A 24,518-nucleotide genomic window follows, 5' to 3' on the forward strand; every position below is an offset into this window, starting at 1 on the left:
ATGAATAACAATAAATAAAAATACAAATTTTTCCAGGGGCTGGAAGGTGAAGACGAAGGAGCAATATGTATGCTATCTGATAATACAGCTAAACTAACTTCAGCTGTTAGGTAAGTATATCAGTGAAACACTTTTAATGGGCAAGAAGTTCACCATTTAATCAGCTTTCTTCCTTATTCAGATGTTATTGTATTTCTGTATTTCATACTAATAGTGCAATGCTGTTCATTAAATATCTAATGAAATATTAAAGTAGTATAATAATATAAAACCGTATGTGTCAAATCCATATTTTAGGAGAAGTAGGAATTCTTGATGATTGAAAACAACTTTATGGATTATTATGTGTTGCAGAATTGATTTGGGTCCTTGCATTGTAGCCTCATCTGCCATCATGGACGCATCAAGTTATTAGGAAGGATTTGAATCAAGAGCTGTTCTCTGGACAGTACATTATGGCAACAAAGAATCATGGTGGGATAGAATAGCTAGTTTACAAGAAAACTAGCCAGGTGTGTTATCTACAGTTAGCTTTAGTTTTCAATGAACTGTCCACCTAAATCTGCAAAATCATACTGGTTAAAGAAGAGGGGGTCAAACGTCTTAATAGCTTGTCTCCTAAACAGCTGTAGGTCAGAGATTTCAGAGCATATAGATAAATATTTGGACAGTATATGACCCAGGTTCATATTTTCTTCTTGAGAAATGCATTCCATAGCTAGCGAATGAGGACAAGACAGGATCTAAGTATCAGCTCAGAAGACTTTTAATAGTTTCCTGAGGCTCAGTACTGAGATGTGGCTTCAAGGATTCTCCTGTTCCCTCCTATATCTGCATGTTTGTAATAGTTGAGATTGATTCCCAAATTGCATGTTTGTATTTGTAACATTAATTATGTAATTAAAATGGAATAAACAGACAAGTTAGTTTGTATGAAATCTTTTTCAGCTCTCTTCCAGAGCTTCTAGAAAAGAAAAGACTCATAGATCTTCATACAAATGTAGCAACAGCCATTCTGGAACATATAAAGGTATAAAACATTTACATTTTAAAGCTTTATCAGATTTATAGCTAATCAGTCCTTTTAATTGAGCATACTAAAAGGAATGCTCAGCTATAATTTTTTATTGGTTTTAAAAATAGTATACAACAAAAAACACAGAGATACTGTGTACAATGGGATTTGATTCCAGGTTTTAACTCTGACTGAATCAGTGCAGAGGAAATGGAGAGGGCACAGTTTTTTGGCAAGAGAGTATGCAGCAGTAGTTATAATGAACAATTGGTTGCATTATGCTTATATGTATTGGTTTAAATATAATCGGCACTGTCAGTTAGCTTCCATTAATCAGATAATAAAAGGCTGTAATTTTCAGCTGTTCCTAATTTTCCCTGTACTAGTCTCTTGAGCCTTCTCTCACAGACCTTTTCATTCCTCTCCCAGATCTGTTCTATGAAGTTAGGCTACCATTTAGGACAGTATTGATTTATACTTTCTTATCATTTTGGGGCTTTTGTAGAGCAGAAGAGAAAATAGTGTTTTTTTAAATCCATAGAAATAAAAATTACATTCCATCATATGCTTAGTAAAATAGTCCCAATTCCTGATTACTCAGACTTTAATCTGCTCACCCTGATTTGTGAACTTTTAACGATTCTTTGAGTCCCAAAAGTTTCTATGGGACTTAGATACTTTTTTTTTTTTTTAGGCTAAAGTAATCACTTAAAAATGAAAGAGTCTCAGGTCCCTTGAGGGAGCCAACAGTTCCATGTGAAGAGTAGACAACATGATTTAAAGTACAGTCAACATATATATGGAATTCTAGCCTCCATGCTTGAAAGTTCTGATTCTGACCTCTTTCTTCAGAGCTCCAGTAAATTACAGAATATTACCTTGTGTCAGCCATGCCAAAAAAAGAAATAAATCCCTTTCATCATTCAAAGAATACCATAATGGGTTAGATAAGTGGAATATTAGATTCTATGCAAATATAGTTACTCTCAACTCAAGAGTGATACTTGCAATCAAACTATTCTTGTCATGTGTGATTAAGTGGTGGTGTTTTGTGATTGTGTTAATTACTAGGCCAAATAAGATAACTGGTTTTAAATGAGCATAGTTTTTTTAAAAATTTAAGAAGTGATTTGGCATAATTTGTCCCATCAGAACAGTTTAGCTTGCCTGAAATTTTCATTTCATTCTGAGAAAAACAAAAAAGTTGCTTCCCTTTGTACTTTTGCTATACTTACAGTTTCGTTTTTCAAAAAGCTGAGTCAAACCAAGCTACCTCTAGAGTGACCTGGATCAGATCAAGCCATTTCCAGAGTTCAGATTCAGTGATTTCTGCTTCTCCCTAGTACAAAGCATAGATATAATGCAGAATTTATGTATTTTTCTGGGGTCCACAGTGACAGATAAAATGATTGTAGGGGTGTTTTTTACTGGTCCTGTATTTTGATCATTGTTTAAAATGAATGAAACACTATTGCAGTTTTCATCTATTCCATAGATTTTATCCTCAAGCTGCTGTTCTGCCAGATTAGATTCTCATTTTCCATCTGTTAAAAAAAAAAAAAGGCTTAGGCAGAAGTCCAGGCTACTATCTCCGGCTGCTGTGAAAAAATCAGTTCATAAAAGAAAAGTAAACAATCCAGTCATTTTTCTTCCACAGCTTTTCTGGCCACAGTCTATTGAGAAGTATTGAATAAGAAATAAATTTTGGAAATTGATGATCAAACCAACGGTCTAATTTATATAACTAAAAATAATATTATGCATTGCTTTCTTTAATGAGTATGAATGAATCTTTGTTACAGCCAAAGGCCAGAAATAAAAGGTACAGCTGAAATTCTAATGAGTTTAATGTGATGATACTGAATTTTAATTATCGGTGTTTTTAGATTTGCCAGTTATTGAGGGTGTTTCCCCCTCTGCATTTAAAAGTGTAACCTTTTTTTCTACAATTTTTTACATAAAATATTTTTCACAATTTTCTTAGATAACTGAAGCTTAATCCACTGACAATCTGTTTCCATAGACAGTAATGTAGAAAATAACATTTTTTTTCTTCAGCGTTTTACATTGGACCTCTGTCAAAATCCAAGGCAGGATGTGGTTTGGAAATACTTCCATAGCAGACTGTCTTTTCCTCCCAAGGCATAGAAATAGATGGCCTTACTGAATTAGATGCTTTTGAAATTGCAGAGGTGGAATAAATTATTAGCATGCTTCCTTTCTGCTTCAGGAAGTTTCTTAGAGAAAAATAAGAGGAGAGAAAAGTTTACTAACTTTCCTGTAAGTTTTCTCAGTTGAAGTCTAAATGGGGGGAAAATATGCCAGTGAGGCAAAAGAATGGGGCACATGATCACAATCTGATTATTGATTATTGAGTGTTTGAATCATCCTAAGCAGTTTTCAAGGATCCTTAATTAGTATCTCATCTCCCCATTATTTGTACTACAGTAATAGATAGTGGTTTATTTTTAACCTTTTACCATTATTTTTTTTAAGAATCTATTTTGGAGTACACTGTCAGCTCCTAAATCTGCATTTAAGAAAATGCATGCTCATGTACATGCACACATGTATGGGAGGATGTGTCAGTGTATATACACACATCTGCATATAGACTCAGATGTGCTGTACCCTTTTATGGCCTTATACCCTGGAAGACTGTTTGATCCAGTGAAGTCTCCTATGAGTGGAAAACCCAAGCTACCTCTACAGTGAAACGTGATTCTTGCAGATTCTCTTTTCTTCTGTTCTGGCACAGAAAAAAGGTGAAATAAGTGAAAATTGCCCCCCTCCCATTTCTACCCAAAGAAGCCTCCCATCACAGAATCTAGACCTTGCTATTTATGGAGGTAAAAAATTGAGAACTATCCACACCATATATCTTTTGACTTGAGAGTAATTTAATAAAACTTTATGGGTGTATAATTACAGTTTAATTTACCAAGGTAGCTGATACGCTAATTTATATTTTCTATAATAAGTCTTAAATTATACTTTTGTAGTAATTCATTTTGCAGCTGATTTCCAGATTGCCTTAGATTATTTTTGAAGGCACAGCAAAAGGAACTCTGATTAATCACCTTTCAGAAATTCTGGCAGTTTTTTGGCATACTTCAGTGTTGAGCAAGAAGCTGGAAAGAAACATCAGCATTTCCCAAGATGGATTAGCAAATATTTATTGGAAAAGCTTAGAAGAAGAGGAACCTTGTTTTAGGTTGTTTAACCTAGTAAGATTTTGGCAACTCAGAAAGAGTTGCCAGAGTTTGATAGATGCAAGGAAAATATCCACTTTTATTGGAAGCATTTTTATATTGCTATTTTGGACATCTTTATGCATTTTTCTTTTCATTGGTTTCAGTATGACTTAAACATCAGAAAAAGAGCAATTGTAGTTTCAGATTGTTTCTTTTTTCCTCTATGGGTCTCTGGTTTTTGTTGGATTTTTTTTTTCATGGATTAATAATAATTTCCAGTAACAATAATGTAAATTATTGCCTTAATTTTGCAAGTTACATTTTATGAAGTTATATTTAAGAAATAGAAAAAAGTTCTACGTGTTAGACTTTTGCATTTAAACATCATGTAAAGATACTAAAATACTATAGATTATTCTATAGAAAGCTCTCTAACTTTCTTTATTGCATTAGAAAATAAAAAAGGCCTTAAGTATGTACCTCCCCCTCCCACTCAATAGAATCATTGATTTAGGATATAATATAGTTTTACCACACACATTGAACAAGTTAGTTTGCTGTTGCCCTGAAATGCTTGCAAAACAGTTAGTACTTTTCCATATTCTCTGCCCATTATCTTTGTTTTGTTTGATATGGCTACATTGAGCTCTTCTTAATTTTTTTGTTGTTTTAAATCTTGCATAGTCCTAAATGCAATTTCCTTTATATGCATATTGAAATGAATATTTGAAGAGCTGTTTTGTACCTAACATCCTATAACATACTGGTGATGTTTGATATCCTTCTGATGAATCTTGGTTAAAATTTTTATCATATACAGTATGTCCCAATGAAAGGCACATATAGCTAATTTATAAGTGGTAGAAATAGCTCTAGAAGTGACATCCAAAAATTATTTATGAATAAATGGGTTAATTTAGGTTACTTAAGCCTAATTATAAAGAACCGGTTCGGTGTAGTGGTTAAGGCATCAGGCTAGAAACCGGGAGACCGTGAGTTCTAGTCCCGACTTAGGCACAAAGCCAGCTGGGTGACCTTGGGCCAGTCACTCTTTATCAGCCGTAGGAAGGAAGCAATGGCAAGCCACTTCTGAAAAACCTTGCCAAGGAAACTGCAGGGACTTGTCCAGACAGTCTCCGAAAACTGGACACGATTGAACAGGAAAAAAAAGCCTAATTATAGTTTCTTTGAATATCATCATTTAAAGTCATTTTAAGTATATTTTTGAATGATTTAGCTGTTACCTAATTGATATTGACCATTTCTGGATAGGCAAATAGTTATCCTCTGCTTAAAATCTTTGCGTTTTTTTACCTAATAATTCAATCGGTAAACAATATTATTCATTAAATAATTTTAAGGTATGTAATACAGTAGTAAGAGAAGACTTTGTGAGGGTGCTACAGCTGCTTTGAAGGCAAGGGATATAGCAACCATGCATTAATGTCAGTTCTGAATCTGATTAAACCCTAGGTGAGAGATCTGTAACCCCTTTGGGTTTAAGGTATCATGGAAGAAAACTATGATAGTTTATGTATTCTATGAGAATATATATTATTCATAAGTATAATAATGTTATTATATGCATTATTAGAATACATATATTCTATGTAGAACCTATCATAGAACCTATATAATTGTTTTTAGTTTTTTACAATGGAAAAATGAATGAAAAGTATGGAAACTTTTTTATTTTCTAGTGGAAAGGGGTGTGCGTGTTTGTAACTTTCCAATGACAATTTCATTTCATTCAGACTCGGAAACTAGATGTGTATTTTGAATATGAAGAAAAAATTATGAGCAAGTCCACATTGGATAAATCGCTTTTGGATATGATTTCTGATCCTGATGGTAAGTGTATAATTTGGATTTATTGCAATGTTCCTTTCTGAAGATTGACTTAATTAATTTGCTTGTAAGCAACAAGAACTTATGCCTGAAAACTACTGTTGTCACGAGTAAAATAGCAGAGCTAGAAGAACCAAAGGTCTGGTATTATATAAAGTAGGTTCTCATCTGCATTTGTAAGCTTATAGAGTGTGAGTGTTACAGACTGTTGCTTGTGAGCTTTATGCTTATAAGCTATGCATTTCCAACCTTGACTATTACATTGAGAAATTTTCTGCTTCATAACTCTTTCAGCTATCCCTGTGAACAGAGAAATCTCATTAATTTTGTCGAAGAGATTACAGGACTCAATTTGGTGCTAAAAAACAGCGTTTAGAACTGGTACAAAGAGTTTATTTTAAGAAATTCAATACTTCTTGCGGGGAGGTCTGTTGCTTTCTAGCAAACCAGTTCTGTATATTGATTTATTTTTGCCTCAGCAGTCCCATATCAAATGTCAAAATCCTCCACATTCAAAAGTACAGCCAGTTATATTCTGAATAGAGATAAGTGATGTCTAATAGCCATGCCATTGCATATCCCCTATCCCCAAATGTTTTTTCCCATTGCTTTTCTTACTACCCATTTTGCTATATGAATGGGCTTTTCTCAATTGGTGTCGCTCCACACACACACACACACACACACACACACACACACGCTCCATCATGCAGCATTTATGCAAATTGAGGGATAGGGTTACCTCCACTCTGAAGCAAGTATTTCAGGAGAATCACAGATGGAGCTGGTTCAAGGTGAGCAGATGCTGAATTAGTAGTCACCAGACTGATTCTTGTTGTACATTGGTGGCTGCTGATTTGACAGCACTTTTCCTACTGATGTAAATGCCAAAGGTTAACTGGTAAACTTTTATTATGTTGATTTTTAGTGAAATGTATTTTATGATAGTGTTAAGAAGATTATTTTTTTTAAGTAAACCTTTTCTCTGCCCAGCGGGAACTGCAGAAGACAAGATGCGACTCTTTCTTATCTATTTCATAAGTTCTGTACAGTTGCCTTCTGAGGTATGTTTAAAACAAACAACTACATAGTTTGATTCCTAATTTAATTTTTGTCAGTAACATAGGTGAGTTTATAGTTTAGTTTTTGTCAATAATGTTAAATCATAGAGTTCCTTTTGCACTCTAGACACTTTGTTTCAAATCCATGAACAATATAAAGACACATAGATCCAGGCAGACATAATGGATCATTTATGTTGCATTAAACTTTTTTTATTTATTGAGTAAAAATATGGGTCTAGCTTTAGCCCTATTTAACCATTATGTTTGAATTCACATAATGTGCTAAGCCATAACCAAACAGGCCGAGCCATGATTTAGCAATATGTGAACTATTTTAGTATTTATTATGTGATCATGTTTAAAAGATCAGAAATACCTGTGGATGTCAGGGAACAAAGGAACAGTTTTTATACCAGCAAAAAAGCTGTACAGGTTAACTACAAAAGTTAGCTTTCCTAAGCATCTTTAATAAAACATAAATCCCATTGAGCTTAACAGAGCTTATTATTGTTTAGTTTATAATTTACATTATAATCACGTTTGAGTTATTAATTCTAAAAATTCTGATTTATTAAAGATGCTTTATTAAAGATGATTGATTGATCAAGTCATTGTCGACTCTTAGCAACTACATAGATTGGTTTTCTCCATGACAATCTGTCCCTAACCTGGCTTTTCAGGTCTTCAAATGTTAGGTACCTAAATCAGTGTAAATACTACTTGCTTGATACAAAATTGAAGTTCAGTAACCAGGAAATGCAAAGAATAGTATTTATAGACTACAAAGTCAGAAAATATGACAGGTAGTGTCATGAGTACTGATGGCGAGCAGGAGGGTGCCTCTATCCAGGGGTGAAAACACATGCGTAGTGCTGAGGAATTAAGCAGCCATTCAAAAAGACACAGATCAGACCCGCCTTAACTTTTGGGGTTTATCTGCCTGTGTTTTCCCATGCTTCTTCAGTTTGTTAGGATTCTGTCTTATGTAGCAGTAATAAACACTAGAGACCTACCCCTCGTCTCAGCATGATTCCTGACTGTTAGGACAGGTAGTCCTCATTTAACAACGGTAATTGAGACTGGAATTTCCATCACTAAATGATGCAGCCGTAAAGCACAATGTCACATGACTGTGCTGTTTGTCAGTGGAAATTCTGGCCCTTTGATTGCTGTTGTTAAGTGAATCACCGCAGGTCATCTAGTGCGGATGTCATGTAGTCACCACTTGCGACCTCCTGCCAGCTTCCCCATTGACTTTGCTTGGAGGAATCTGGCAAAGAAGGTCACAAATGACAATCATGTGCCTGCAGGGAAGCTGCGACCATCATAAGTATGAGGACCAGTCAAAAGTACCACTCATTCAGCATCATCGCAGTTTTGCCTGAACTTACACTGAACCTGTATTTTTAATACATAACATTCTATGAGTAATCCTAAAATAACCAACTAGGAGCACTCACCCACTTAGTTTTTCCTGATGTAACCTTTCATTTCCTAGAACATGATTCCTTCAAAAATTAAATGGCAGTCCAGTAGCTCTCTTTAATATATCAATCCTGTTTTTAGGGATTGTGTATAGTGTAATAGTTTCCATTCCATTCCTTAGTGATTTTTTTTAATAAGAAAAGGATTTCCCACTATTTTTGCCAATATTCTCCTAGACATACGGCAAAAACCTAATTACAGTGTTGCAAATAGAATTTTTAAAAAATGAAAATAAGTTATGCCAAATGATGGGGTCCTCATCTCTTGGAGCTGCCATCTCTCTCTACTTCAGCCCCAATGTGAAGGAGGAGGACTTCCTGTATGTAAAATGAATAAACATCTTTATAAAAGAAAAATGACTAATATTCATTCCTCTGGCCTATTGGAATCAAAAATCTGGATGCTGTAGTCCAGATCCATTACCATTGTTGGTCTTCGCAATTCTGCATGTTCAAGAAGGCTTTGCATCCTGGTCTGTATATGAAATCTTTTCATTTTTCTTGAGAGCTGATTTTCACACGTAGAGAAATTGTGTATTGAAATCTTTAAAATGCGCAATTTCAGGCCATAAGTGTGGTGATCCAGGGTTGAATTCTGTTCTGTGTTTAAAAAGCAGTTTTTCAAAGAAGAGCAATACGTTGGTCTAGCTTTTCCCTCAACGTGCTCTAGTTTTTACTTGCAGGCAGCTTTTTCCAACATTTTTTTTTCTGCCCTAAATAAATAAATAAAAGCAAATGTAGGAGTTTTATAAATAGATATGCAATTTAAGGAGAACGGTACAAATAATTTATCTGTAAATGTACATGTATCTTAATCCTTAAAATTTGAACTTGGGAAAGTTGATCTATGTTATAGTCAATCTGATGTCCTCCTTATATTTTGGACTATAACTTTCTTCACACCCAGCCAGCATGGCAACCAGTCTGATATGATGATGGTCATGAACCATCACTCATACTAAAATGCTTAATAAAATAATTTCATTTTATAGGAGTGCTTCCTTTTGATTTCTCAGACTCTTCTTCAAAAAGAAACAAAATTGACTGCTTTTAATTATTTGCTGCAGTGATCTTATTTTCTTGATTAGCAGTTTCATAGCAGTAGTTGGGGGGTTAATACATTTGCCTTTAGGTATAGTAGATCAGTTTTAGGTTTATATTTATTTAGAATATGAATATTAGCTTATTTTCTATCATACAAATGTCACAAATTTCAAATCTCCATTTCATTCCAGGCAGATTTGGAACAGTACAAAAAAGCACTGACAGATGCTGGATGTAACCTTAACCCTTTAAACTACATTAAACAATGGAAGTAAGTAAATTTTGCTTCCCTAATATAATAAAGTAGTATACTGCTAAAATGTAGAGCAGAATTTTGCTTCAGACTGAACCCAGAACCCATCCAGTACTGTAAGGAGAGGTGGTTTTACTCAAAGGTATCTGTGGGAGAGAAAACAGAGTGGTCAAGTGATGAAACATGGGTTGCAATATTCAGATGCAAACTCTGCCACTCTTGTACTTTCATGCAACATCACAGCACAAGTCCAAGGGCAGAGCTTGCATCTTGATGTCACAACATACATTTCATTCTGGCATCATCGTTGTTAGAACAGCCATCTGTGGATTTACCGCCATGCGTTCATCAAAAATAAAATAGAGCACTAATTGCTGTCAGCTGTTAGGAAAAGACTTAACCTGAGAGTATAATGAATGAATGGTTTTAATTCTTCATTCACACTGTTTTTAAAATGGCTGGGATCTAAAACTGTGTTCATTTTTGCAAGATTTGGGAAATTTTACTTCTTATCCTTGCTAGAGTTCTTCCCTTCCTCCCTGTATCATGTTGCATGCTAGTTTAAAGTGTTCCCCAATTCTGTGGAACAACATATTGGGGGGCAAGTGGTTATACATGGAAAGATACAAACAATAGTAATACACTTTCTTGAACAAACGTAAGTACTTCTCATCCACAGCTACCTACATTCTATCACAATTTGTATTTCTCTCCTTATCAATAGCATCTACCACTGTATCTACTAAATATTCAGGGGTCTTGCTAGCCACTACCACCACCACCCTTCACATCCAACAGACTGCCAATAAAATTTGCCTTCATTGTCTTCGGATGAAGTTTCTACTTCATTTATTGGGGCATGTGTGGATCTGGATGACTAAATTATTAGAACTTATTTTCACCCAAACACAAATAAGATCATAATAGGCTTTTTCAAATCTGTAATGATATATCCATGATCTAACAAGTGATCTCCAGATTGAATGCGTAGTCATATGTGACCAAAGATGAAAGATGGTATTTTTGACTGCCATTATCTTTACCTGTAGGGACGCGGTGGCGCTGCGGGTTAAACCGCTGAGCTGCTGATCGGAAGGTCGGCGATTCGAAACCGCGCAGCGGGGTGAGCTCCCGTTGCTAGTCCCAGCTCCTGCTCACCTAGCAGTTCGAAAACATGCAAATGTGAGTAGATCAATAGGTACCGCTTCGGCGGGAAGGTAACGGCATTCCGTGTCGTCATGCTGGCCACATGACCACGGACGGGTCCTTACGGACAACGCCGGTTCCAAGGCTTAGAAACGGAGATGAGCACCGCCCCCTAGAGTCGGACACGACTGGACTTTACGTCAAGGGAAACCTTTACCTTTACCTTTATCTTTACCTGGAACAGGGAAACTCTGTTCTGTGTAATAAACTCATCTGCCCAATGTATTATTACTTAACAAGAACAGTGTTCTGCTATTCTTTTACCTCTTTAATCTTTCACCTCTAACCTCATTGCTAAATATTGTCTCAAATGTGGCAAAGATGTTCTGCCTATGCCATTTGGCACCTCTCTATAGAAATTAGAGTTACTTATACAAATAAACTTAGAACATAACTCTCCCTTTATTATTTCAATAATATATACTATAGTTTTATAGTATGTCTGTGTGATTATTAATTGATGGTAGTATTGTCCTGTATGTTAAAAAAAAGCAATTTTCATCCTCAAATGACTAGGAAGTGTTTTGTTACTGAGCGATTTATTCATGGTATGAGATAATTTGCTGTTTTATCTCTGAAAATGAATTAAGTATATAAATATTATTTTTTTACATTTTACAGAGCTTTTGCCAAGATGGCTTCAGGTCCAGCTATGTATGGAAATAGTGCAGCAAAGTCATTGGGGTGAGTTCCAAATATATTTTGTCGCTATTGGCATCCTGTGCTGTGGTTTCAATCTAAAAAGTTCTCTACACAGGTGAAATAGGAAGAAAATGCAATAAAACAATAAAAGGAAGCTGACTGATATTCCGATTATGTACATGCTTGGTTAATAGAACATTATGATAATTTTTTATAAACTATTAACATGATGGCCACACAAATGGACTGCTGCAACACATTCTACATGGGGCTGCCTTTGGAGACAATGTGGGTGCTGCAAATGGTCTAGAATGCACAGCCAGGTTCCCAGCAGGACAGTCCTTTCACTGCAAAATAAAACCTAGAGTCACTGCACTGGTTACCAATAGGTTTCCAGGCCCAATTCAAAGAGCTGGTTGCCTCCTATAAACTCCTACATGGTATAGCACTGGGATATATTAGATACCACCTTGCCAACATTAAATTAGCCCATCCAATCTAAACGTCTTAAGAGGGTCTGCTGAGAACCCCCTCTGGTATGTTCTTGGGGGTGAGCTATCCAACACAGCTTCTCTGTAGCAGCCCTTTGTTTTGAAACACTCTTTCCTCTGAAGTATGTTTGGTCCCTTCCCTATGAGAATTTTGTAACTTGGTGAAAAGAGGTCTTTTTTCACTGTGCCTTTGCCCCAAATTGATGATGGGTGTTCACCTTGGATATGCATTGATGCTACTATTTTTCATTATTTTGTTACTGACCTATTGTTTTATTCTTATCTGTTAACTGTCCAGAGTCTTAGTTGACTGGGGTAGTTTACAAATATTGTCAAATCAATCAAAAAATAACACATTGAAAGCAATGTATAGACAAGAATTCTTTATATTTTGACATGCAGATTCAGTGCTCAAGGTTTGTTACATAAATATGTGGACACAAAATCTTTATGGTGTGCATTTTGTTTCAGCCTTTTCTCACGTGTTATGAATACTGGATCCCAGTTTGTGATGGAAGGAGTCAAAAATTTGGTACTAAAGCAGCAGGTGTGTTTTTACGTTAAGCATATTCATTATTTTTGAAGAAGCTTATACCTAAGACTGCAATCTTCTCAGACTGAGGAATAACCACTTCAGCATTTCATAATTTGCATGTGACCCAGTTGGTCTGTGCTTCCTAGCTTGCTTAACAAAGCGATGAGAACGGAACTGAACTGAACTACCACTGTGCCAAAAAGGTTCCATCTCAGCTCTATGCTTTGCGTGGCTTTCCCTGGCTTTCCGACATAATATGGATGTTAATGTATGATAGATTCATTGCATGCTTTCAGAAACTCCAACTAGTTTTTCTAGAGAAGTTTGGTTTGCTGCTTCTTCATTCAAGCAGGCAGTTCCACTTTTGGATTGCCCTGATTTTCTCTTTTTTCATATTTCTGCTTCTCCAGTTGATATTGCTACTAATATGTAAAAGAGTTTCTTAAAATATATTTTTGTATTATCACAAAATGCCTGGGAGACTTGATTAAAATAGGCAGGTTGTAATTATGTTAATAAGAAAATAAAAAGGGAAATAATTTTTCCATCAAGAAATGTTATCCAAATTATGTAACTCATGATTTCCACTTTTTCATTTTGCTGCTGCTCTGAAAGCATGCAGAATATCAAAGCAGAGTAACAGGGCAGATTTCGCATCATTCCAGAAATTTTCTTCATTAAAGCTAATGCATGGTCATATTTTACAACAAGATGTGGGGAAAAAGAGAAGCAAAGGAGTGTTATCCTATCTTCGAATTAGAAGCAGAATATCACTTAAAGATTATACATATTTTATCTATGGAACAGCAAATAGTTTCTATAGATTACAGGATACGCTTTGGTTTCATGAGCACCAGTGACTGCACAAGAGGCTAAAGCAGCAATCATGAAGTTTGGACTACCTGAAGCTGCATTTGTTGAAGCACAGATGGCTGTATCCATAAAGAAAGATTAGAAATTTGTGGCTATTTTGGTGGTAAATAGCATACTTGAATTATGCACTCTATAAAAAAGTACTTCCTTTTATTTGTCCTATATCTCTCATATTCTGCTTCATTAGTAACCCAAGATGTTGCATAATTTCATACAATTCTTAATTTCAATATTATCCACTAGGTATAATTTTAAAAAGCAATGTCCTTTTTACAGTATACTGTACATAAGAGTACATCTCTATTATCTTTTATATTTGTTCCATCACAATGTCTGAAGTGGTCAAATGCTCTCCCGCCTCTTTCCTCGGGAGCAAGCATGAGGGAATTGCATCCAAACCACATGTAATGATTCAGGAACAATTATGTAATGATTATAGAGCTGAACAATGATCTGAGTATGTATTTCTGTTCTAAACTACAGCTTTTTCAATTCACTTAAATTGAGGTATCTTTTCTATAGAATCTTCCAGCTACCCGCATTTTAGATAACCTTATGGAGATGAAGTCAAATCCTGTAAGTATAAGTAATGAACAAATAACAATAGATTGAACTGAAATATTCCACAAAATTATGGTGCTTTTTCAAATACTATCCATGTAATACAATAGAAAAAAAATTATGGAAGTTCCTATATGAACCACTTCAGACTGTCACAGAGTAACAGATGCAAAATGATAAATAATTGGTAACCTTCAGCAATCCATTGCTCTCCAAAACAATTTGAATTCCCTTCTTGGTTTACGTGTTCGGACTTTAAAAATACCAATATCCATCCAAGATGGTTGAATTATTTAGATACCAAATAGGGGTTCATAATGTTTAGTAATGCCCACATGCATTTGATAGAGGATTTGAAATCAAAGATGAATCCCGAAAAGATCGTTTAGCTTTTTATGCACATGATAAATATTTTTTAAAAAATATGGAATGCAGTAAAATTAATTTTTTATTCTTAAAAGGCCACAGACAAAATGGATCTATTTCTTTTTTATCTTGCTTTATAATATACTAAGAAAAGAAGCAGAAAAACTGATTGTATTTGTCAGTGATAATATTGAACTGATATTTTTAAAAAAGGGAAATATTTTCCACATAACAATGTTAAATTTAAAAGTGTCCTAATATAGTAATACAGTATCTTACATCTTATAAACAAGCTTCATTTTGTTTTAAACACCAAATGAAATAAGAAAGATTTTGATTGCTGTATCATTTGAGCATTAGCTATGAATATGTTCTTCAAATGGAATAGATTATGACTACAAAATATATTTTGGGCAGAGCCCAGTAATGTGAAGCTTTAAAACTAAGACCATTTTTGTTTTTATATTCCTTCAAATAAATATATGAATAGTATACTCTGAAAGATTTAGCAACTAGAAATGTCATGTCTCACCTTCAGTGGCAGGTAGAATAGATATTTTAGTTCTTTGACTGAATAAATATTTCCAAAGTATTTCAGTGAAATGTAAATATTTTGGGAAATGAAAATAAGATAATGAAAATGTGTTCCAACCAATTTTCTCTTTTAATAGGAGACAGATGACTATAGGTATTTTGACCCTAAAATGTTGCGAGGTAGTGACAGGTGAGTTTGCTATTAAATTATTTGCAGTTTGAAAAATGGTAATGTGCAGGCACTAATTAGTGTAAAAAATATGTAATAACATAAAGATGTGATGTTCCCTTTCACAGTTTAAATATTTGAATGTCAGTTCTTTAGGTATATTTTACCTAGTTTACTTATTTGTTCTTTTTGTTGCTGCCCTTGTTGAACAGTGCTAAATATCGAAAATAATTGGCTACTGAATGTACTATGATAATTCTGGGTCCTACTAATTAGCTTATGCAGTTTTTACATGTAGATTCCAGGGCATCAGAGTATAAAACAGGTGAAGTGGTGCGTTAGTTCAACCACCTTATGGTGTTCTAATATGAAAAGTAATTTTATCTCAAGTAATTTGAGAGCCAGTTTGGTGTAGCAGTAAAGGCACTAGGCTAGAAACCAGAAGGCCGTGAGAGATCTAGTTCTGCCACATGCATGAAGCCAGCTGGGTGACCTTGGGTCAGTCATTCTCGCTCAGCCATAGGGAGAAGCCGTGGCAAACCACATCCAAAAATACTGCCAAGAAACCTGCATGGACTTGTTGAGGCAGTGACCAGGAGAAATTGGACACAAAGGCAACCCCCCCAAAAAAAGTAATTTTAAAAATTACGTAGTTTTAATATTTGAGAACTTGACCAAGAGCAGTTAATTTAAACTTAGTATATGTTTAGAAAGGGACGTAAAGGAAGAAACAGAAAGAAGATGAACGTGTACAGATAGATACAGAATTTACCTGGTAAAACGGGTAAATAACGTACATACTTGGGTGGCGAGCACATTTGGAATGCTGTGTGCATGTTAAGACATGCCTGGTCAGCAAATTCACATTTACCAAAAGACAAACTAACTCCTAGGATGTTCTCTGACGTTGCAGTGTGATGTTCACATGACACTGAATGCTGGTAGTTTGCTTTGCAGAATTTCAGCTTCCTACTTATTTATTTAATTATTACAATGATTTTTTTTTTAAGTTGGGCAGATAGCCTTGAAGGGCACCAAGGGAGGAGTCTTGGGTCACATGGACTTTGTATGCTTGATGTGATTTATGTTTTTTCTGTTGTTGTTTATAAATGCTTTATTTAATTTGGTTTTAAATCACAGTTCAGTTCCAAGAAACAAAAATCCATTTCAGGAGGTAAGACTTGCTCATACGTTTTCACATGATCGGTGACAAAAAATTGCTTTTAAATATAATAAATGATAGTTATTTTTAAGAGAAAATCAGACCCCATTATTTGAAATAATTAATTTGATTACAGTTTTCTTAGATACCTAAGAATGTGTAAACCTTTCAACTTCAAAGAGTTGAATAAGTATGCCTTAACCCTTTTCAATACCCTTTGATAAAACGTAAGGACTTCATGACAAAGTCTTAACATAACACCCTGTTCTTAAATTTATTTACTTAAGACTCACTTATTCTTCAGAAATGTGATTCTGAACAAATATGCCTAATGAGTAATATAAATAATAACTACCAAAGTTTTCACCATTACTTTCCAGACAAGTAGGTGACCCCTTAAAATATTCAAACTGCAAGTTTATACATTTCTCCTAACTTCAACTCAGTTCTAATATAATGCCCATGTGTAGATAATATTAATCACGAAGTTACCAGAGGTTGAAGATAGGAAGCCAAAAATACCAAAACATTTTTTTCATTGTCTGCTATTCATCAAGGAGTTTTGTATCTCAATGAAGTACATTGTAATAATTAATGTTGGCAGAAAACTTTTGAGATATAGTTAAAAGATATCTCCCAAAAGTATTAGCCCTGTCAGGTATTCCAGACAAGAAGCACACCCAGGAGTAGTAGCTATATCTTTATTTGTAAGGTTACATTAACAGAGTCTTTCTTTCCTCCTTTCCTTTTACTCTCCAGAAAACTAAGGAGGGACCCTTCTGAAATTGAAATGTTTCCCATGCCATCCCCCCTTCTGTGGGCTGAGACATCTTTTACATGCTTGTTGTCCCCTCTGCGGCTCTCCCTCCTGTCTCCCAAGGTCATCCCCACGTACCATTACAAAAAACTACCTTAACGTTACTGCCAAACAAATAATCTTGTGTTCTCTAATAGCCTGGAATTTATCCAAGTATCAAAAACCTTTCTTCCATTAGTTTAGAATAAACTATTTTGCATCTTACATATGTTCTAAACTCTGTGTGTACTAATACCTATAGAAAGTGGGTTTTTTTCCTTTGAATCTTAGGCGATTGTATTCGTAGTTGGAGGTGGCAATTACATTGAATACCAAAACCTTGTTGATTACATAAAGGTATGTGCCTTTTCTCCAAATAGTTGCTCATGATTACATCTGTTTTTCTTTTTCTTGACACATTGCCTCCAGTAGTAGGTAGGCTCTGTGAAGCCCCATTTTTTTCAACTGAAGATGTAAAAAATATGTACAAAGCTTTTCCCTTTATTGAACTGAACAAAAATTTTAAATGTGCACATTGATACATGCAGATAGAAATAATGGTGTACAGTAGTTATACAGTTTTCAGACTTCTAATCTCATCCTTTAACTTTTCCATCAAAACATTCATTTATCGGCTTGCTATGGTCTGGAATATACTTGATATATTTTCCTGTATTAAGTAGTAATCTGCAAATAGGCAAATAAAATCTGCCCATAGAAATATCATTGATTGTTTTATCCACCCTCGCTGTTTCTGAAGGATAAGATCATATTAAGCAAGTGAAGTTAAAATAAATTTAATTAGGAAATTGTTTTTACATATGGCAAGTTTTTTTACCCTCAAGCCTCCTTAATATTTCCATACTAGGCCTAACATTTATTTTCCCTTATAAATTTGCAGAATACTGCATATCATTGAAACTCTATTTATTCTAAAATAGCCAGGCATTTAACATTTATGACACCTCTGCTTTTTTGTAATTACTTCAGTTCTTCTTTCCCCTTTCTATACTTCATGGATGATCAGAACTGATGTTCTGCGTTTGATTTCATCATTACTTAAAGATAATTTAATGTTCAAGGTATTTTTTATCGTTATACTGTTGGTAATAACCACCTTATAATTTAATAATATATATAATAATTGTATCGTATTGATGCAATATCAATAATTCTATTGATAATATAAACCAATACGGCAACCCACAGGTACAGGGGAGGTGTTTTCAAAACACGTACAGCCAAACACTTTGTTGTATTATATTAGTGTTCATTTTTTAATTCCTGTTCCTAAAGTTCAAATAATTTATTTTTATCTGTACTCAGCCCCTCTGTAATTGTAGCATTGAATTGTATAGTATTTAATTGAACTGTAATTAAAACTTAAATGCAATTGGCTCAAAAACTGATTCCCAAAGCATTCCACTGTTAGTTATTTTCCCTCTGAAAACTTATTTCTCACTGCTAGAACTTTCCTCTTCACTTACGCAGGTGCTCAATGAATTATAAAGTGTGTGTGTATGTGTGTTCATTTGTTTCTGCTTTACATTAATTTTGTGAAATCCATATGTTATCCAACAGTACTGTGGATAATGTGATGAGCTGTATGCTGTATAAAGAGTAGACATATTTCTCTTACATAGGCACATTAACTCACCCCCCACACTGCCTTACTGCTTGTTGTGTCTGAAACAGGTGAGATTACAGATTGTATCTAAATTTTGCTGACAATAAGCTGGACCTGTTGATTCTACACTGCAGTTCTCCAATGGCATGTTTGCCGAAGTTGCTGAATTGATAGTGTATATCATGCTCTCTGAGTTTAAAACAATTAACAATATCTTAATGAAAATATATGTTTTTCATAGGGCAAACAAGGTAAACGTGTCTTATATGGCTGCAGTGAACTCTTTAATGCCGCACAATTTTTAAAACAGGTAAGGATTTAAATTAGAACATAATTTTAAAATACATTGGTATGCAGTCATGCGAAACATGTTAGTCAATGTATTCTAGCATTTAATATGTTTTATCTTAGCCTCACTCCTAAAAGATTCAAGATTGACTTGACAAGGGGATCAGTATTGACAGATATAAAGGAGACAGGAGGTGTGTTCCTGTTTTATATAGGCCAATGTGTCACTGTGTTTAAATGTGTAATTAATCCCTTGTCAGTTTCTATTCAGGAAACTGGTCATTCAGCACAGAAGTCTCTGAGGCTTCCTTTCACTCATACTGCTTCTGTTTGCTTTCATTACAGCATTCAGTGCAATAGGGAAGGCCCTTGACAAAGTGGAACATCTTAGTATATCTAAATCTAATTCTGATGAAGTTGTCAAAGTGACCTTACCATCACCGGTAGTACATATAAATTAGTAGCAGCAGTAGAATAATTTCTTTTCCTGTTGCCCAGAATGCTGAGCTGCTCAACTTGCTTAATATTTTGAACCTATTATTTCTGATGTACATTAAATCTGTGTACAGTAGTATCATAGCACAGTGATTCGTTTATATGTAGATTCAATAATTATTTTGCAAACACATGAATATGTGGTATAATTCTTACATATTCTATTTAATTGTTGGGGGGGTAGGTCCTTTTCTGTGTGGTTTTACGTATATGTAAAGAGGCATCCCATAGGATTTGACAGAATCCTATTTATCACAGGGGGTATGCCATGAATGCAGTATGCCTGGTTAGTCCAGGAAATGGAAGGTGTGTCCCAGGTAGTTTGACCAGGTGGAAGAAATAGAAATTGTCAGATTGGACTACTGCAGGAAACTGTAGAACAGATTTTGCTCCCTAGGTGCACACTGAGTAAATGGATAAAGTGGAAGCTGTTAAGTTTTGTGTCAGTATCTTTCCTCATGCTCTTTTCTCCCATGGAGAAGGATATTTACTGCTTGAGAAAATCAGTTGTCTTAAATTTTAATAGTTTCTGTGTGTTCCTTTTTGGTAATAATCAATCACTGGGGTGTAGTCAAATGTACATTAGAAAATAATCAGCAAACTAATATTATTCTTATATTTTTATATTTAGCTTTCCCAACTTGGACAGAAATAGGACAGAAAAATAGCATTTTGACAAAGTTCGAAGAAGAGATCATGGTAGCCGATAACATCTTCACCTGTGCATATACTTACATTTCAACTCATTTATTCATAATTTTTATGAAATAATACTCTGTACTTATATATAATGCATTCCATGTGCAAAACATATACTTCAAATAAATTACAAAACTAGAGTTGTGCTTGCTGTAATAGTTCATGTCTGTTTCTTATGTTCATTTGTATGCTGTTGCATTTGGAATGTAACTTGATATCCTGAGGATGTGATTATTTTTTCTCTAAACTACTATAGAGCCTTTCTGACTTTAGACTTGTGCATAAATGCACTAAATATATTTAAATATATATATTTAATTTAACTTATTTACATTAACAGAGAGCACATACACCCACAAATAATTTTATCTTAGCCAAGTTTCTACTAGCTAAAGGGATCCAGTAATTGGGGCAAAGATTTTATTTCTTTGTTTGTTTATGCAGTTTAGAGGCCACCCAACTTTATTCACTTTTCACTTGTTATATTCAAAGTGTTTTTTGGTTCATATTCCACTTATATTCTCACAAGCTTTTGATATTGGCAGGTCATTTTATCTCACTGTTGTGGAACTGGCAAATAGACTTCTTAACTGAATGAGATTGTGACTGATCTGACTAGCTATCAATATTATATAATACAAATTTATCTATGTTGTCATCTTTTCTTTTGATCTTGCAATGCAGGAAATTGTATGCCTAATGATTAGCAGCACAGCTAATCATGTTGGGGTGCATATTATATAAATGGTCTGCCCTTCAAAAACTGTCTCCAAGTAGAAATTGTCCATGGTAACATAATATTTCAATTCTTTTGGATTGCATTCATTCATTTAATCTTGAAGTAATGAACTCATGACCAAGGGGTTGGGTCCTGTCCACCAGTCCTTACAGCCACTTCTCTCATCTAGTCATACACTTCATTATTTCTCTTTGAGTTGCAAGGTGATGATTAGGAAGATACAGTGCTCTCCATGTATCAGAGTTAGCTTGCCCTTCTTCCAGCACATAACATAGGAATCTGGCAAACTTGTGCTGCAGGGAAACAAAGTCCTTTTCTATAGTGCCATTTCAGCCAATTTTGTCTCCAGGCTAAGAGGGCAAGAGAGGGAAGGTAGGAGAGTAGGCGAGGGCAGCAGGTTTCTTGTGATTTCCATTTGGCCAATAATTTTATTTTCCCAATAATTTTATTTTTAAAACTTATTATTTTTCATGCTTTTCAAATTAAGCATTGCAATAAAAAGCCAGAAATAAACTTTAAAACCATGTAGCACAAGGAGTTAATAGTTGTTCAATAAAGCCAAAGCAGACTGAGATTGTGTAATACGTGCTCCAAAGTGCAGCAAAGATATGGTAAGTATGCATTTGTCTAATATCTGGATCATAGAGTCAAGCCACATAGTGCTAGGTTCACTGTAGAGCACACAGGAAAGGATACACACGGTGTATGAACATACACTTCTAAAGTCTGTGCACTTGTAAGGGCATCCATGGGAAAATGTGAATGGTGAGCAAAACCAGCTGTCAAGAACTGCAAGAGCACCAAAAACTACAGCTGTAAGGATTGCCTACCCTAATAGACTCAGACTCACAAGCAGGAACTTAATGATATCTGATTTATTAAAGAAGAGTATGCAAATACAGAGAAAGCTGAGAATGAGCAAAAGTGCGCCAAATACAAACTAAAAACCCTCGGCTCAAACGTAATCCCTCCCCTCACCCTGCCGTTGCAAAACCCCCCCCCCCCCCCAGGTGCTGGTAACCGTTTCTGCTGATGTCCTGGGAAAGGAACCTTGAACACACGAGATAACCCAAACACATTCCAATCCAGCTGCTAACATATAACAATCCCACGAGATGGAATTCTCCTCCCCTCCCAGGCGAAACACGCATCAGCCAAATGACATGCGAAATGTTACGATGTAATGGTAACATTGGAATGGTGAACGTGACATACCGCCCCCCCAAAAACAATAAGGAGCAGGTTTCAGGATAAGCTAGATGAAAGCGTCTAACTAAAACAGGAGAGTGAACATCATGGGCAGACACCCACTCAGGGTGGGGAAAGTGTTTCCACCGAATGAGGTACTGCAGGGTGCCACAAAGTCGGCGAGAATCGACCTCCTTTACCTCAAAATGTTGCTGTCCGTCAATCATGATCGGAGCAGGAGGTGGGGGTTGCGGATGCCAATGGTGGGAGTGGTTGACAGGCTTGAGCAAACTGCAGTGAAAAAGATGTAAATGTTTCAGATTGTGTGGCAAATCCAGTTTAAATGTGACAGGCTTCACAACTCCCACAATGGGAAAAGGACCAACAAACTTAGGAGCCAACTTCTTTGAGGGCTGAGGGGATTTAATGAACTTGGTGGAAAGGTAGACCTTATCACCAACTTTAAAAGCAGGTTGAAGGGCTCGTCGCTTATCGGCGTGCAGTTTATAGGCAGATTGGGCATCAGCCAACGCCTGCTGAATCACTGGCCACGAATCAGCCAGTTGAGCAGCCCAATCAGAAGCAGCGCAGGGCTGCGCGGGGGGTTGAGGCAACTCAGGAATGGGAACAAAATCCCATCCAAAAACAATATGGAAAGGGGTGTGCCCTGTGCTCTGATGGACGGCGTTGTTATAAGCCACCTCAGCAAAAGGTAGCAGATCAACCCAATTATCCTGCTAATAGTTGACAAATGCCCTCAAAAATTGTTCCAGGGTGGAATTAAGAACCTCCGTAGATCCGTCAGTCTCTGGATGCGATGCAGTGGACAACGCCTGCTTGGTGCCCACCAGCTTCAAAAATGCCTTCCAAAAGTGGGAAGTGAACTGTGTCCTGCGGTCCGTGACCAAGCGGGAGGGGCTACCGTGAATCTGGTAGATGTGGATTAGAAAAAGGCGGGCCAATTGCTGAGCAGACAGAATAGAAGCACATGGAATGAAATGGGCTTGCTTGGAAAAGTAGTCCTTTACCACCCAAATCACAGTCTTTCTCTGACTAGGAGGCAAATCCACAATGAAGTCCATAGAAACCTCCTCCCAAGGCCGGGAGGGGCTGGCAACCGGCTGCAGCAGCCCATGCGGCTTCCCCCCCTTCCGTTTTGACATGGCACAGACAGGACAAGAAGCAATAACTTTTTACATCACGTTGTAAGGTGGGCCACCAAAACTGGCACCATACCAGGTGCAACGTTTTGACAAACCCGAAATGACCAGCCACCTTATCATCATGAGATCTATTTAAAATTTCCCTTTGCAAAGTGTCAGGCACATAGAGGCAGTTTTGCTTCCAAGCTAACCCTTTGTCATCATGTAACGTCTCTATTCGCCTACAACCAAGTATCAGATTTCACCTCTTGCAGAAACTGTTGTTGCAATTGAGAGGGCACTGGAGTCCTCCCCCCAGCCGGTGAAACTGAAGCAGGAGGCAGCTGCGCACGAGTTTGACTGCATGTGACAGCCTGCAAACCCAATTGGGGTTCTGTCCACACTGTACCCACAATGTCAGATACCTGGACCGCATCCTAGGGTAGGCGGGAAAGCGCATCAGCCAGGAAGTTTTTCTTGCCTGGAATGAATTTCAATTTAAAGTCAAAGCGACTAAAAAATTGAGCCCAGCGGATCTGTTTAGGACTAAGCTTCCGGGGTGCGCTGAGCGCTTCCAAATTTTTATGGTCAGTCCAAACCTCAAAAGGACATTTAGCCCCCTCTAAAAGGTGGTGCCATGCCTCCAAAGCCGCCTTGACAGCAAAAGCTTCCTTTTCCCAAACATGCCACCGCCTTTCCATCTCGGAAAATTTCCAGGACAGATACGCACACGGCTTCAGGTGGTTGTCAGCATCCGCTTGCAGCAAGAGCGCTCCAATTGAGAAATCGGAAGCATCCACTTGAACCACAAAGGGTTTAGTGGGATCAGGGTGTTGAAGAATGGGTTCAGCAGTGAACAGGCTTTTGAGTTTGTCAAAAGCCAACTGGCAGTCAGGTGTCCAATTGAGCAATGCCCCCAGGTTCTTTACCTTGCGTGTGTCCCCCAACCCCTTCATACGTAACAAGTCAGTGAGAGGCAACACAATTTCGGCGAACCCCTGGATGAATTGGCGGTAATAGTTGGAAAACTCAAGAAAACTCTGGAGCTGCCTGCGGGTGCGCGGGTGCTCCCACCCCAAAATAGCTTGAATCTTCGCAGGATC

The 24,518-nt window shown here is 36.3% G+C and overlaps 1 protein-coding gene across 1 annotated transcript in view; it reads left to right on the plus strand.

Moving 5' to 3' along the window:
- Nucleotides 1–20,486, plus strand: part of SCFD1 (sec1 family domain containing 1) — a 54,646-nt gene extending 34,160 nt beyond the window's left edge. The window contains exons 13-25 of the mRNA XM_063290009.1: nucleotides 37–110; nucleotides 949–1,030; nucleotides 5,964–6,060; nucleotides 7,051–7,121; nucleotides 9,841–9,920; nucleotides 11,730–11,792; nucleotides 12,713–12,788; nucleotides 14,172–14,225; nucleotides 15,248–15,300; nucleotides 16,420–16,453; nucleotides 17,529–17,594; nucleotides 19,106–19,174; nucleotides 20,279–20,486. Of these exons, the coding sequence (XP_063146079.1) occupies nucleotides 37–110; nucleotides 949–1,030; nucleotides 5,964–6,060; nucleotides 7,051–7,121; nucleotides 9,841–9,920; nucleotides 11,730–11,792; nucleotides 12,713–12,788; nucleotides 14,172–14,225; nucleotides 15,248–15,300; nucleotides 16,420–16,453; nucleotides 17,529–17,594; nucleotides 19,106–19,174; nucleotides 20,279–20,302 (843 nt within the window). The 3' untranslated portion in view covers nucleotides 20,303–20,486. The remainder of the gene's footprint in view (nucleotides 1–36; nucleotides 111–948; nucleotides 1,031–5,963; nucleotides 6,061–7,050; nucleotides 7,122–9,840; nucleotides 9,921–11,729; nucleotides 11,793–12,712; nucleotides 12,789–14,171; nucleotides 14,226–15,247; nucleotides 15,301–16,419; nucleotides 16,454–17,528; nucleotides 17,595–19,105; nucleotides 19,175–20,278) is intronic.
- The last annotated feature ends 4,032 nt before the right edge of the window (nucleotides 20,487–24,518 follow it).

Source organism: Candoia aspera, chromosome 1, assembly GCF_035149785.1.
Source record: "Candoia aspera isolate rCanAsp1 chromosome 1, rCanAsp1.hap2, whole genome shotgun sequence".
NCBI lineage: Eukaryota > Metazoa > Chordata > Lepidosauria > Squamata > Boidae > Candoia > Candoia aspera.